At 44.6% G+C, this 14,853-nt stretch overlaps 1 protein-coding gene across 1 annotated transcript; it reads right to left on the bottom strand.

Moving 5' to 3' along the window:
• On the bottom strand, positions 1 to 11,409 carry scaf1 (SR-related CTD-associated factor 1). The gene is made up of 10 exons (XM_084677977.1): positions 11,218 to 11,409; positions 10,495 to 10,548; positions 10,244 to 10,357; positions 9,790 to 9,869; positions 9,551 to 9,651; positions 5,727 to 9,425; positions 5,543 to 5,625; positions 5,163 to 5,453; positions 3,229 to 3,357; positions 1 to 1,066 (listed from the first exon to the last, which is right to left on the bottom strand). Exons 2-10 carry the CDS (start codon positions 10,546 to 10,548, stop codon positions 908 to 910), a joined length of 4,710 nt encoding a protein of 1,569 aa, XP_084534103.1. The 5' UTR covers positions 11,218 to 11,409; the 3' UTR covers positions 1 to 907.
• Positions 11,410 to 14,853: the final 3,444 nt, after the last annotated feature.

Below are 14,853 nucleotides of genomic sequence, written 5' to 3'. Positions count from 1 at the left end.
TATTTTCATAAAATGCATACCGTTTAATTCTCTTTTGGATAAAAATGTATGTGACGTTTGATATACAATGTTGGGTTTTAGGATTTCCTGCAAAAGAAACAAAAACAAAATCACTTTGTAAACATGAGCCTCATTGCAGAAATGGTCAAAAGAAAGAGGAGAAGAAACAGGGAGCTGTGTGATGAGTTCAAATCATCAATTTTAACCAGGTTTCTCTGTTGTATTTTTCTAACCCTCATGACGTAAAGCTAATTAATTAGACAACACCTATGATTTTAGCATCAGTGGGGTGAACAATCATTTCAGCCAATTGAGTGGTTCTACATGAACCCCAACATGTAAAACAATAAAAATAAAGTAATTCTCAAAGAAGAAACACACACACACACACACACACACACACACATAAAAACATGCACGCGCCCACACACACACACAGAGGAACAAATGTTACATTTCTATTTTGACCCATTCAACCAAGCAACCATCAGACCCGACTTACATCCAGGTTGAGCTTGAATACCATTCAGAAAGAGAGAAGCGAAAAGAGGAAGGGGAGACATTTGCTGTAGTGTACTTACAGTATGTACAGTGTGTGTGTGTGTGTGTGTGTGTGTGTGATCTACATCTCTTCCTCAAAATGGCAAGTTTTAATATAATGCACGTGTACATTTAGCATTTTATCTACTTGATTTTGTACTGCAAGACAACAGGTTGTAGATGTGATGGGGTTAAAGGGGTACATATGTAAGTATACAAAAGGGACAGGGTAGGGGGGAGACAATTGTCACTCAATGGCCTTAGTAGGCCCAATCACGTGCAGGGGAATGGGGTATGAGAGTTGGGGGCATGAGGAATAGTCCAAGGACCAGTAGAAGCCAGTGCAGGAGTGACCCCTATTATCTAATCACGAGTAAGAATGGAGACCACCCTGCTCTCTCTCTTCCCTTTCTTCCTCGTCCATCTTGCGGCCATGCTTCCTGAAGTACTTGTACCTCTGCACGTAGAGTTTGACCAGGTTACTAACTTTAACTGGGTTGATCTCCCCTGTGCGACTGTGGCAAATCTGAAAGAACAGAGATCACATGGGGTTTTGTATCCATACCTACAATCATACCTAGAATCAGTTGTGTTTACAAGGTAGAAACATATTTGTTTAATTGCTCTACTAAGATGGTTAGGTAGCCAGCTGTAATTGTATGGTAAGGAAAAGCAATGTTGCAGTGTACTTACTGGGTTATCTTGATATCCAATAAATACTAACTGGTAACTCTTAAAAGTTTATTGAAACACATAATATGGTCAGTTTAATAAAAGTCCAGTCAAAGTTGGTCAATAACCTTGGATGCGAAAACGTGCACACTTTGTAATTGGTGGTTGTGTTCAAATTTAATCCAATATTGTTGGCTACAAGAACATATGAAACATTTTCAAATAATTTCAGCCATTCCAACAAAAAGTTGCCATTTTACTAGGATGGAGAACACGTTTTGGGATGGATTGAATTCATTCCTTCATTTCTAAAACAGAGGTCAACTGACTTTTCAAAAATGACTTTTTTCGGAACTGTAATGGAATTTTATGATGCATGTACAATTAATGTGTTTTAAATGTGGTTCATTGATGAGAAACATACTGGAACAACATCTTGTGCTGTCTGCAGGAAGGGGAGATAATTAAGTTAAGGTTGTAGAAAGTTTAGAGGTTGTAGAAGGTTGAGAGGTTGTAAAGTGTTAGGAATTGTATATAGTAGGTCAGATGGCTATCTGTATTAATTATTTCTGAGGGTTATGACCCCACAAAGGACACTTGACCATTTTGGATGGTCAACGGCTTGAGTTTTATGATGTTGTTACTTGGAGACAATGCAGCATGAGTTCTTATCACTTGAGCTTTGGAGCATCAGGTTCTGAGGCTGGGTTGTTTCAACTATGATTATATTGTCTTAGGAGTGAAGTAATGACAGGAAGGAACACTGAAAACAGTTAGTTTTCCAGTTCGGGAGATCATTGTGTTGGAGAATGTGACTGACGTTTATATTGGTTGATTGTTGTTTAGAGACCAGATGCTTGACAATTCCAGGGCAGTCCTTTAGATATCGAAGCTGAAGATGGCCAGTATCAAAAAGTGTGAGAAGCTGTTTGGGCGTGTGCTACTTTTGATCATCTGATTCAGGAGCAGGGGTCCGTTCTTCGCACGTTGCTTATTACATCCAAGATCAAATGACACATCCATGATGACATCATCTTGCTAATCATTTTCTGGCTAGTTGGGTTCTTCGAACACCCTTGATGTTTATGATTAGTATAGCTGGATTGAGTTATGCATTGGTCTTTAAGGGGGTATGGAACAACAGTAGAAACCTTGATCAGCAACGCTGCTATTGGCTGTTCACATAAGTCTATGGCTGCTCACCATGGCCAAAAAGAGCACCCCGCTGTTTTCCGCAACGGAGCAACAGCTTGCTCGACAGTTACTCGGAATTTGAAGATTTAATCAGAAGGCCAGGGAACACCTAAAAGTCTGCAAAATCCAAGAAAGAGGACTGGCAAAAAGTAGCAGACTAAAATAAATGAATAGTAGTGATCACGTTAGATGTATTATCACTTATCACATTAGGCTAGGCAACCCTGGTCCTCGAGGGCCACAGTCCTGCGTGTTTTAGTTGTTTCCTACTCCAGCACACCTGATTCAATTGAATAGTCATTACCCGGCTTCCAAAGAGCTTGATAACAACCCATTCTTTGAATGTTCAATTCTGCAAATTATTCTTGCACCTTTTGCAACAGGTTATTGTCGTAAAAACGTACAACCTGGCTGTGACAGACTTCCTGTATCACCTCTGCGTATAAAGCCGCAATCAAATCTTGTTTACATAAAATAAGCCTGCTCCCGAGCAGGTTTAAGCTAAAGGACTTGTTGCTATGACAGCAAACCCAGAATGAGCTTCGGAGAACCGAACAATCCAAGATAATGACAAATTGTCGACCATCCAATCCAGCTAACTGAGTTAGCGACGTACGAAAAACGGGCCCCAGGTGGTTTTGTGTCATTGTCTTATGTTTGTGTGTCGATGATGGTTACGTTGGTATAGATTGGTTTATGTGATTACATTACGATGTACTTCAAATAAATATTAACTTTATAATCCACCCAGCTCAGTTTAACAATTGATTCTCTTAAAAATTCCACAACAGAACCCAAAAGGGGTTTCCAGTGCAATGTTACCTTGTGTACTGCTTTCCTCAGGATGTCTTTATATTCGTCTTTGTTGATGTCCTTGCGCTGATAATAGGGCTTGATGGCTAGCTTCACCTCCTCCACCGCTCGTTCCTGAGTATGCAGCTTCTTCAGGTACTGGGGGAAGAGAAATACACGCAATGTTACTGCAACATCCTAACCTACTTGTGAAATGTAACAGTAGAGATCAAAGCTGTAAAGTTATTTAAAAAAGAGCGGCAACAGCAGCCCATAGTCATCCTCATCTGACAATTAGCCAAGTAAATCCACCAATCATTGTAGCTCTGGTTCCAGCAACATAGCTGTAAGGTTGTTGCTATGGTTTCTCCACCACTCGCAAAGCATTGTGGCATATGAACTAACTTAATACTTCCCTACAGAATTGTTATCCATTATATACATACACAGAAGTTGTAAATATACAATTAGTTGTTGCTAATAATAGGTTACAGGTGCATCAGCCAAGTGGCTAGTGAAATAATCTACATTTACTACCTAGGCGCGATATTTCTGCCCAGTTGAAAAGAAATACTTAGGGAAACTAAGTTAACATAAAGACTTATTTATTATTTAAACTATTTATTATAATTAACATGTCAAACCAATGTTTCCATGTAAAAAGGCAATGCAGAGCCCACTTTTACCTCTGTGCAGAGTAAAGTGAGATCCTCCTGTATTTTTATCTAGGTTGAGTAATGTTTATCAATGGCATTGTTTTTAGCCTTTGGCCTCAAAACAATCTGTTTTTGGCGGGAAAAAAGGGAAACGGTGAAAATGGAGAAACCCAAATTTTGAGCACTGAAGTGAGTTGAGTTAATTTTAGAACAAATGTAAACATAGTTTGGAGCAACTTTTTTTGCACACAAGTTTATGTGGTTATTTATGTTATGTCATAGTTGTCACTATTTTCTTTAAATGTAATTATGGATTTTTATATGAAAGCCCTACACAGTAAACAATAAGCAATATTTTGTATTTTATTGAATAGTTAACTATAGAGGGTAGAATTTCTGGGGAAATTGTGAGGTGTGCTTGCGTAGGTTGCAGATGGGTCTGGTTTTTTACAACTGATATTTCTGTATATTTTAACCTTTAGATGACTGACTTAAATATTTCCAATGGTCCCCACAGCACAAGTTATGTTTCCAAAACGGTATCTAGCTAGCTTTAGTTAGCTTCCGGGTTACCTAGCAAAATATTCGTAGCAATGCCATGCTAGTGTTACTTGTTAGCCTTCTCATTAGTACATTTTGAAGCCATACTAAAGCGTTTGTCGCATAGTTTTTGTCTATTGGAAAATATTCAGTTGGAGTTTTCGAATCTCATATGCAACATTACACTGTGGGACCCGCATTTGAACGATCACATATGTGGAACGCTACTCTTTAACGGGTTAAATAAGTATGCATACTTAGTATTTTGGAAGATGGCATAGATTAAATAGCATACATGTGTTGCTGCTCATTGACACTTCAAAATACTAAGCGTGAAGTGTAAAATGAAACAGGGTTCTCTTCCGTCTTGATTTTTATGGACATTTCCCATTTCAAGACGCATGGGAACCCTGTTTATATATACACATTAAATTTAGTCATTTAGCAGACGCTCTTATCCGGAGCGACTCACAGAAAGTACAGGGACATTCCCCATGAGGCAAGTAGGGTGAAGTGGGTTGCCCAAGGACACAACGTCATTTAGCAAGCCGGTAATCAAACCGGCAACTTTCTGATTAATAGCACGATTTCTTAACCGCTCAGGATTCTGATATATGAGAAAAGATATAGGTTGTGCCTTTCCAAAAGCAGTCAATAACCCATAGCAGTACTCTAGAAGGGACATATTTCAATTTAGGATTCCAATTAACATTCTAAATATGAAATGTTAAGTTGAATATGAAATGTTAAGAGTTGGATAATTTTCACCTTGTCTGGGTCTTTACTCTCGCTGTCCCAGCCAGTCTCACTTGAGCCCCCAGTTACTCCTGAAAAGCCCATTGGCAATGGCGGAGGTGGGGTCTGGGCACAACCCATGGACATGCCAGGAAGCAGGTGAGAGGGAGGAGTTTTGGTGCAGCCGTGGAGAATGAACTGGGCAGGGGTGGGACCGGAGGTTGGATGGAGAGAGGGAGGAGGCGGGATATGTGAGGTGGAAGAGGAGGAAGATGAGGACGGGGCGAGCTGCTGCGACTGGTTCTGATTGGCTTGAGAGAGGATCTAGAAAGGAATCAAGACAGCATTTTTAGAGCCCTCTTAGACATAAGAGCAATTCAAGAGACAAAATACCACGCACACAATTCACTCACCTGGCTTGTAGCTTGAATAAACTCTTGAGCTTTGGCTCTACTGGCAATATTTGCTTCCTCCATCTTGAACAGCAGAGCAGTCACTGTAGTAAGAAACGCATAATTAGGACTTCTTATAAGAAATGACAGCCTACATATCAAGCTACATGCAAACATATCCAGGTAATGTTGTGGACAAACTCACATGCCAGAACGCCGCCAGCAGTGCAGTCCACTCCTGTCTGCAGACTCCATGGGAGCGGCGGCGCTGCAGGAGGGGGTGGGGGAGGGGGCGGTGGCTTGTTGGCTGATGAGGAGGAAACAGAGGAGGAGGAAGACGAAGAGGGGTCTGTCGAGCAGGGAGGGAGAGACAAGGAGGCTGGGGCCGATCCAGACGAGGATGAGGAACAAGGAGGCGAGGCCAGGGGCTTTGGGCCGTCGTCCACTGGGAGGGGCTTCATGATGGGGGTGGACTGAGATATGCAGGTGCCCTCCCCTTTGGAGGCAATGAGCAAAGGAGGGCTAGAAGACGGGGGATTGGGGGTAGTTTGTGATGGGCAGTCCTCAGGAAGGAAAGAAAGCTCAGGCGTTTTGCAGCTGCTGTCAACAGTCTGTGAGTCTGGTGAGGATTCCCTCGCATCTCGCAACGGGGGAAGAGAGGGCGGGGGGGTGTGGCCGGGTGAGGATGAGGGTGGAACAACACTAATAGAGGAAGACGATGACGAAGAACAGGGTAGAGGGCCGACTGGACCAGTGTGAGGACTCGAAGCTTTCCCTCCACTTCCAAGCCCTGATTGAACCTCAGTAGAGACTCCATCCCAGCCTTCTATACTACAGTTAGCTTTTCCCCCATTTTCATCTGCAAGCCCCCCAGCCACTTCCTTTTCCCGTGCCTTCTTTCCTAGGCGACGCTTTCGCTTAGTCGCCAGGGAGGATGAAGGTGAAGAAGCTGAGGAGGATGTTGATGTTGTTGAGCTGGGCTTAGCTTTCTTGGACCTAAGCACAGGATTGGATAAAGAAGGAGGGGGTGCGGTCAGGGAGTTGCGTTTTCCTTCCTTGCCAGGGTCCTTGTTACGCCCGCTTAGTGAGAGCGGTTCTGTGCATGGCTTTAGGAACGGAGACCTACTCTCGTTGTCCCTCCGGAAGACCACTGCAATAGAGCCCCCGACCACTTGCCCACAAGAACCACCTCCCGGGCCACCTGTCCCCAGAAGATCCATCCCTAGCTTCCCTGGGCCTGCTGAGCCCCCAGTGGTGCTGCTGACGCCCTCCCGCACAAGCACCGATACTTTGGACTGCATCTTTCCTTTACGGCTGCCACTCAGCTTCTTGGACCTGCTGGAACGACCGGACTCCTTCTTCCCCACTTTCTCTCCTCGCTCTTTCTCCTTCCCCAGCTTGTGCCCCCGTTTGGTAGAGGGAGTGGCAGTTGTGAGAGAGGCCTGCCCTGAGAAGGCATCGGCCTGGGTTGGTGAGAGAGAAGAGGAGAGACCCTTGCTTTTAGGTCGAACGGATGACGATTCCGATTGGACAGTTTTCTTGCCTGTACGTAATTTCTTCTTGAGGTGGTGCCGTCCAGATTTCAAAGTGACCTTGGGTTTGGGGCATGGGGCAGGTGGCTCTGAGGGCACGGCCGGGGGTGGAGAGTCCTCCAAGGAAGGGTAGTCTGAGTCTAAAGCCTCGCCGTCCAGAGATAACATATCTATCTCCAGCTTGCCAGAGTAGCGGTCTGAGTCGTAACCATGGTAGTGGTGTAGCGAGGGGGATCGGCTGCGCCGGCATGCGCCGTCTTCAGCCTCGTCTTCTGAGTGCCGCCGCCTCTTCTTCTTCCTCTTGTGGGGCTTGTCTGAGCCCTGGGCAGGGCTACGGGGAGACGTCAGGTCCAGTGGAGGTGAGCTGGGGAGCGCTGTGGTCGTGGTGGTAACTGTGATGGTTCGTTTGATGGCAAATAGGTCGGAGCCATTCAGGTCCTGGATGGACGGTGGAACCACAGGCCGACCATCTCGTCGCCTATCTCTCTCCCTGTTGCTTTCCCGATCTCTATCTCTTTCTCGCTCCCTATCCCGGTCTCTTTGCTCTCTGCCCCCTTTGGACCTTTTGGAGCTCCCTTTTTCTCTGCTGCTGGAGTCCCTCTCTCCATCCCTCTTTCTTCGGCTGGAGTCTCCATCCCTTGCTCTTTCGTCTCTCCTTCGATCCCCGTTTTGGTCTCTGTCTCGATCCCTCTCTCGTTCTCTTTCTCTGTCTCTATCTTGTTCTCTGTCTCTTTCTCTTTCTCTGTGGTGGTCTTCAGAAAGACTCGACCAGGAACGTCTACTGTGTGTCAACCGGCCAGAGGAATTGTGGGAGTGGGAAGCCTCAGGGCTGCCTTGTCGTCTTTTCTTTCGTTTCCGGCTGTTGCTTCTGCTGCTCCGTCCTCTGTCTACCCTGCTCTCCTTCTCTTCTCTCTCGTTCCTCCGCCCTCTCACCCCGTCCTTCCTTTCACTACTATCACCTCTGCCATTTCCCTCCTTCTCTTTCTTTTTCTTCCTCCTCCGCTCTTCTTTCTCCCCTAACCTTCCTTCCTTCCGCTTGCGACGCTCCCTCTCTTTGGAGCCCTTGGAGGACTTACGAGCCTTGCCCTCCTTCTCTACAGAGAGGGGAAGGGTGGTGGATGGGGGCGAAGGGGAAGGAAGGGGGAGTTGTGGCAGGGGCTGAGGCGAGAGAGAGGAGGGGCAGGAGCGGTATCTTTCCTTTCGCCGGCTGACCAGCTTCCTCCTTAGGTCTCCTACCCCGACAACCAAGGGCTCAGCTTCAGGTTCTGCATCCCCATCCACCGCCCCAGGCCCGGGTGCAACCCAATCCCCCTCTGCCATCACCGACACAAAACTTTCTCCATCCAACACCCGGAGGATCCTCTCTGGTTTGGATCCACCCAAAAAGGGACTGCCAGATGGGATAGAAAGAATCCCTTCGTTGGCTCTAGCCCTCTTTCCCCCGTCTCGCTCAGTAGCACCAACAATCTCACCCTCTTCTATCTCAGAGTGATCAGAGTCTGCGTTCTGCCTCTTCTTCCGTCCTTTGCCACGCTCTATTGTCCTGTTGGCCTCCCTGTCCAGTCTCCTCCTGAGGGGGAGCGGTAAGGAGCGAGGGGAGGTTGGAGCAGTGGGAAGTGTATATGTAGAGTCGGGGGGGGGCTCGTTCTTTTTCCCTTGTCCCCTCTTCTCCGCAGCTCTTTCCATCTCTGCCTTCCTTCTTGCCCCTCGGGCTTCCCTGCTCTCACTGCCACCGCTCTCATTCAAGAAGTCCTTATCGTTCATCCCTTCATTCTCTGAGACTGGTGAACCAGTGGGTTCAAAGGGGTCATATTTCTCACCTTCCTCCTCCTCTTCTTCATTAGCAGCTACACCACCCTCTCTCTCACCCTCAGTGGGGTGGAACGGATCGTAAATGTCAGTCTCACCCCCTTCTCTTTTCCCATCAAAACCAGAATGGAGTGTTGAAGGATTAAGAGACTGATTGGAGGATGAAAGTGGAGGTGCGGATTGAGAGGGAGGGGCTAGGGAGGCAGAGGTTGAGGAAACCACATCACCTGTTACGCTGTTGGAACCTCCACCTTTTATCTGGCCTTTCACATCATTGTGGTAACCCGTCACCGTGCCACTGGGAGAAGAGGATGAGGAGGAAGGGGAGGATGAAGGGGAAGAGGGAGCAGATGAAGGGGAGGACGGTGAGGTGGAGGGAGAGGAGGGAAGGGGGCTCTTGACAACCTCATTAGTCCTGTGTTGAGCTGAGGAAGTAGGTCTTCCTTTTAAGCCTGGGGTTCGACTTAGGTCCATGGCCCAAGGAGATAGATGGGCTGGGGGCCAACCACAATCCAGTGATTCCTGCAGCCTGGAGTTTACTCGGGAGAAGGGATGCAGCAAGGCTGCAAGCACACAGTCAGGTAAAAATGCTACTGTTCATCCTCACTGTTTCGGCAAAATGTTCTGTCTTTTGTTTCTGTTCATGCAGTAGATAAAAATCTAGAAGGTGTTGTATATTGGGACTAACCTGTCTTTCTTCTGCCTAACAGTGGGGCAAACAAGGACAAAATGCAGAGCGACGAGCCCTGCACTCCAACCTCAGCTGTGAGCTCCAACTGTAGGTCTGAGCTGAACAACAAACGACCCCGCAAGTTACATACAAGGTGACTCTTCTACAAAATGTCTATTGGACATGCATAACCCTAACCAAAAGGAACAAACTGGCTAACAACACACCATCAACCATGCTTGGTCCCTTGCTCTTACCTGTTGATGAGCTCATGTGGAAACCAGTTAAGGGACACCAAAGAGGGGGTAGGTTCTGAGCTTGAAATTACAGTAGCTCCCTAAATGGGGTCACAGGTGAACTAGCTTAGTTGCATTTTAAGCACAACGTTGTGTGTGTAAGTGCACACAAACATTAGTCACTTTACTTACTTATACATTTACAGTTAGGTTTAGGTTAATCTAAAAATATTCTTAGATTAGGTTATTCTCAGGTAGGCCTATTAGGTGAATTATTCTATATTATTCAATTTTCATTGATACTGTTTATAAAGAACAACTTATATATGATTAGGATTTAGATGATTTATTAAAGGCTTAGATAGGCCACTAGAAAACTGTCAAGACGAGCAGGACCGAAAAACTTCTGTAGCTGTACTACAAATGGCAATAAACCTGAAACTTAAACATGAGTTATTACAGTGCTATCACATACCAGTTCACTCGACTCATCATCAGGGGTCTCCCTGTCACCTTGAAAACACCTTAATCTTTCCCTGGTTCTGTCTTCATCCTTCTCCACTTCTTCCTCTTTGGAGTCTGTGTCAGCCTGTATGAGTGCAGGGATGTAATCCCATTGTTAGATATGGAGAGTGAAGGGATAATCATCGAGTGTCACGATACCAGAGCGTAAAGCTCTGACTTGTTTTGGCTTGACACTCAAGCAATTTATTGTAGGAATTATACCTTTGTCTCAGGAATGTTGGCCTCCACTCCATCAATTTCCTTCTCTAAGACCATCTAGGTAAGAACAGTCACTCGTCAGCGCACACAGTTCTAGCATTATTGTGCTGCTTTTCCAGGCACTGGGTAGCCCGGGTACTACCGAATTGACAAGTGCCGCTGATAATCTAAACATTGGCCACACATTTTAATGACATTTAGTCATTTAGCAGAATGTTGCCAAATAAAATGTCTGCACAGTTAGCTAGCAACGTTTCAGAAATTCTTTTAGGTGCGGATGCCTGGATTGGACTATGTAGACCTCTATCCCGAAAAATAGGTAGGCTAGCTCGAGCATCCTCGGATTCAACCATCCCATCCTCTTTTGACACTAATCTTTGCAACGTTACCGGATCTTTTTCAGTTAGTCAACCATAGCCAGCCACATATCAATAATCATGAACAGTCCAAACGCAACGTGCAAACGCCATCTATATATCTGCAACTAGCCAGATTTCGTGCGGATGCTAATTGTGAAATAATAAACGTTAACAAATTAACGTGGTGCTAGTAGCGGCGTAGCTAATGCTGCCTGCGATGCTAACGCACCTTGTTAGCTAGCTAGCCAACAACACACAGTAAAGGCATACTGTTTCTAGATATACCAAGAATCCATTGTACAGTCTATTTTACATTTACTTCTATGTACGTAGATTGTCTTGTCATATCAACCCTCTTCAAACTTACCGCTTGTCTTTAAAAGCCAGGCTTCTAAGTTTTAATTGTGTATTTACAGTTTTTTTTCTTTAAGAGCACAATAAAAGGCCCATCCCATCCATCGCCTCCATTTTACTTTCCCAAGAACCGGACAGAGGCTGATGGGAAATGATGTTCGTCTTCTTCTTCTTGAGGATATGGCTGTTGCAACCAACGTTTCTGAAGTACATTCCCGCCACCTACTGTTCGTGAGTGTGTGGTCGGTGACGCGTTCTCTCAAAATAAACCACATCAGCACAATTAATCAATTAAAACCTTTAATCAACAAAATCCTTACCTCCGCCCCAGTTTCCAGAAGGAATGAGAAGAGAGCCCAACATCCCTCCCTATGTTAATCCCTTCACCCAAGAAACCCCTGAAATTGCAGTTTATCCATGACACCTCATCCTCAGCTATATGAGCACAGCTTGCTATTTAAAAAAACTCTAATTTTAACAATATTTTTGAGAGGCAACAGGGGAGATCTACATTTTTAAAGAGTATAGGCAAATTGGTTGATAAACCATAACCAAATTTCAATAGTATACTTTCTCAAAGAAATAGCCTGCTGGAAATATCCATAACTGAAATTCTGATTAAAATGCTTCAACAGCGATATCTCTCTCCTCAGGCCCTTCAAAACCAGGAACTCTCTCTCCTCAGGTCCCTCTTTCAGCTGTAGCCGAACTAGTCCAAACGGAAGAAAAGAGCGGAAAGATGGCGCATTAGATGACAGCAATTTATTTTTTATTTTTTTCTTACCTAAAAGTATTTTCACCGTAATTTTATGACTCATCATCTAAAGCAGGTAAAGCAAACAAGTCTGAAGATAAGGTAGAAATGAACACGACTTCGCTGAATCAATGGAGGTATCTAGCGATTGTTGCTAAGCGTCTTCTGGAGGAAACTGATGTTGGAAATCTACCTACTCCCAGCAAGCCCATCATTTACATTTATATTTATGCATTTAGCAGACACTTTTATCCAAAGCGACTTCCAAGAGAGAGCTTTACAAAAGAGCATAGGTCACTGATCATAACAACGAGGTAGCCCCAAACATTGCAAGCAGCCAAAACATAAAGCATACATTGTGAAAAACAAATAAGTGCCAAAAGGAAGAACCATAAGAGCATGCAGTTAAACAAGTTACAATTAAACAACATGAAATTCAAAAAGTGCGAATACAATTAAACAACATGAAACTCAAAAAGTGCAAGAGTGTGCCTGTAGAAGACAAGATCAACAGTAAAATATTTCACAGCGAGTACAAACGTTTAAATCCGTTATAACTAACCAACAAGAGCAACAAGTCTCTCAATTAGAGTCATTGTGAACCTGGAGGAAACTATCATCAGGTCCAGCCAAGCATTTCTAAGTGCCGTTGTACTCCTGGAACAAGTGCGTCTTGAGCCTTTTCTTGAAGGTGGGGAGACAGTCAGTGTCCCTGATGGAGGCGGGGAGCTGATTCCACCATTGGGGGGCCAGACAGGAGAAGAGCTGGTGTTGGGACCGGGCGCTCTTGAGCGATGGGACCACCAGACGGTTGTCAGAAAAAGACCGTAGTTGGCGGGTTGGGGTGTAAGGTCATTATGAGGTCATGAGGTCAGAGATCATTAAGAAAGTGCGTCCTGAGCAGGAGGAAGAGATTTCTAATGCTGATATTCTTGAGGCTATTTACTCTCTCGTACGAAGGTTTGACAATTCTGCAAGAATTAAAGTTGGAGGAGCTGTCAAAGAAAATGGAAGAGAATTGGAGTGTCATCTTCGAGCTTAAGGAAAAGCTGAAAGCATACCAAAAAAAAAATATACCAAAAGAAGGCGGCTGAAATGGATATAAAAGGCTTTGGAATTAACGCATCAAAGGCTGTCCAGACAGACAGAATGAAAACACCAGACCAGAGGTGATTTCACTACTTTCGAAGATATGGATATGGATGAGGCACTTGACACGGTTCATCGAATTGACAGAAAGGAAGGAAATCGCATGCGTCAGATCTTTCTTCAATTCTCAAAGAGAACCTATAGAGATCAAATAGTGGTGCTGTCAAAGGGGTCAATGACATCATACACACTGAAGTAAAGAGTATGTTCAAGTACAACTAATACCAATGCAAATGAATCCTATTCATGCAATGCATTCCACTGAAGGCACACAATACTGTCTGGCTAGCCTAATGTGCTCTCTACTTAATATTCTAAAAGGAAAATGCAACCCCCCCAGATCTCGTATATCCCCATATTGCAGAACATTCACACCTGTCCCCAAACAATGCACCATACATGCAAACCCCACATTCCAAAACATTTACACTTGTCCCTGACCAACCATCCTCCAAAGCATTCCACAAACAGTATCTGCCTTGTACAACAAGCAGATAATGGTCAAACAAAGTCCAGATAAAATTAAAAAAACAGTTGACTATATTTCACTGCTAACATGGAAATTACATTGATTTAGAATTATTCAAATCTGGTCTAAAATGAAAATTATAACAAACAACCCATTTGTAAAGTGTGAATCATCAAATAAACTCCTCAAAAAGTTCGGAAACGTTATTTTGGTCGATTATTTCTCCCCTTCAATAATGCCAATTGGTATTGTATTTTATATTGTTGGAAAGCCTGATTAGTCACCTTTACAACAAGGTACAAGTTGTAAGGATTGTGCATTCGTGGAATGAGCAACACAGCTAACTGTGTGGGTAGCGGCTCGAAAAAATGTGACAAAATCCCCTGCAATATTCCTCTGTTGGTATTCACGCTAGATTTGGTATTTGGATATTCTCCTGTTGGTATTCACGCTAGTTTGAGAGTCGGGTGGCTGAGCGGTTAGGGAATCAGGCTTGTAATCTGAAGGTTGCTGGTTCGATTCCTAGCCGTGCTAAATGCCGTTGTGTCCTTGGGCAAGGCACTTCACCCTACTTGCCTCAGGGGTATGTCCCTGTACTTACTGTAAGTCGCTCTGGATAAGAGCGTCTGCTAAATGACTAAAATGTAAAAAAAAAATTGGTGGATTGGATGATTGCACTCCCACGGTAATAAGGAAAAAACTATACATATTGGCCATTTTTACACTTTATGAATTTTACACTGTCAGGGACCTCAGTAGCGTGTGGAAGGTCCATACGCAGCCACAACAGCTTGGCACCTCCTCCTCATGCTGGTCACCGGCCTGGTCACACACTGCTGTGGGATAGCATCCCATTCCTCAACCAGGATTTGTTGCAAGTCAGCCACCATGTTTGTGTTGGTAACTCTGGCACGTACAGCACGCCCAAGGTGATCCCACAAGTATTCAACTGGGTTGAGGTCTGGACTCACGGCAGGCCATTCCATCCTCTCCACTCCCAAATTCTGAAGGTACTCTGTGATGATCCTGCTTCTGTGGAGGCGAGCGTTGTCATCCTGGAGGATGGAGTTAGATCCCAGTTTCTGGAGATATGGGATCGCCACTGGCTCCAGTATCTCATTCCGATATCTCACTGCATTGAGATTGCCTTCAATGATGACAAGTTCTGTTTTGCCTGTGAGAGAGACTGCCCCACACCATGACACTTCCCCCATTGAAAGGTGTCACGCAATCTATGCAGCAATCTGCATAGCATTCTCCACACCGTCTCCATACTT

This window comes from Hypomesus nipponensis, chromosome 17, assembly GCF_054491055.1.
Source record: "Hypomesus nipponensis isolate SF chromosome 17, ASM5449105v1, whole genome shotgun sequence".
NCBI lineage: Eukaryota > Metazoa > Chordata > Actinopteri > Osmeriformes > Osmeridae > Hypomesus > Hypomesus nipponensis.
The sequence above is the reverse complement of the archived record's forward strand: the minus strand, read 5'-3'. Positions and strand labels throughout refer to the sequence as shown.

What these genes read in the sequence shown, in the direction of transcription:
- scaf1 (XM_084677977.1), bottom strand. Translation starts at nt 10,548, where the DNA reads ATGGTCTTAGAGAAGGAAATTGATGGAGTGGAGGCCAACATTCCTGAG. An exon ending in ATGATGAGTCGAGTGAACTG is followed by an intron (nt 9,870 to 10,243) that starts GTATGTGATAGC and finishes GACCCCATTTAG; the next exon opens with GGAGCTACTGTAATTTCAAG. An exon ending in TGAGGAAAGCAGTACACAAG is followed by an intron (nt 1,067 to 3,228) that starts GTAACATTGCAC and finishes CTGTTCTTTCAG; the next exon opens with ATTTGCCACAGTCGCACAGG.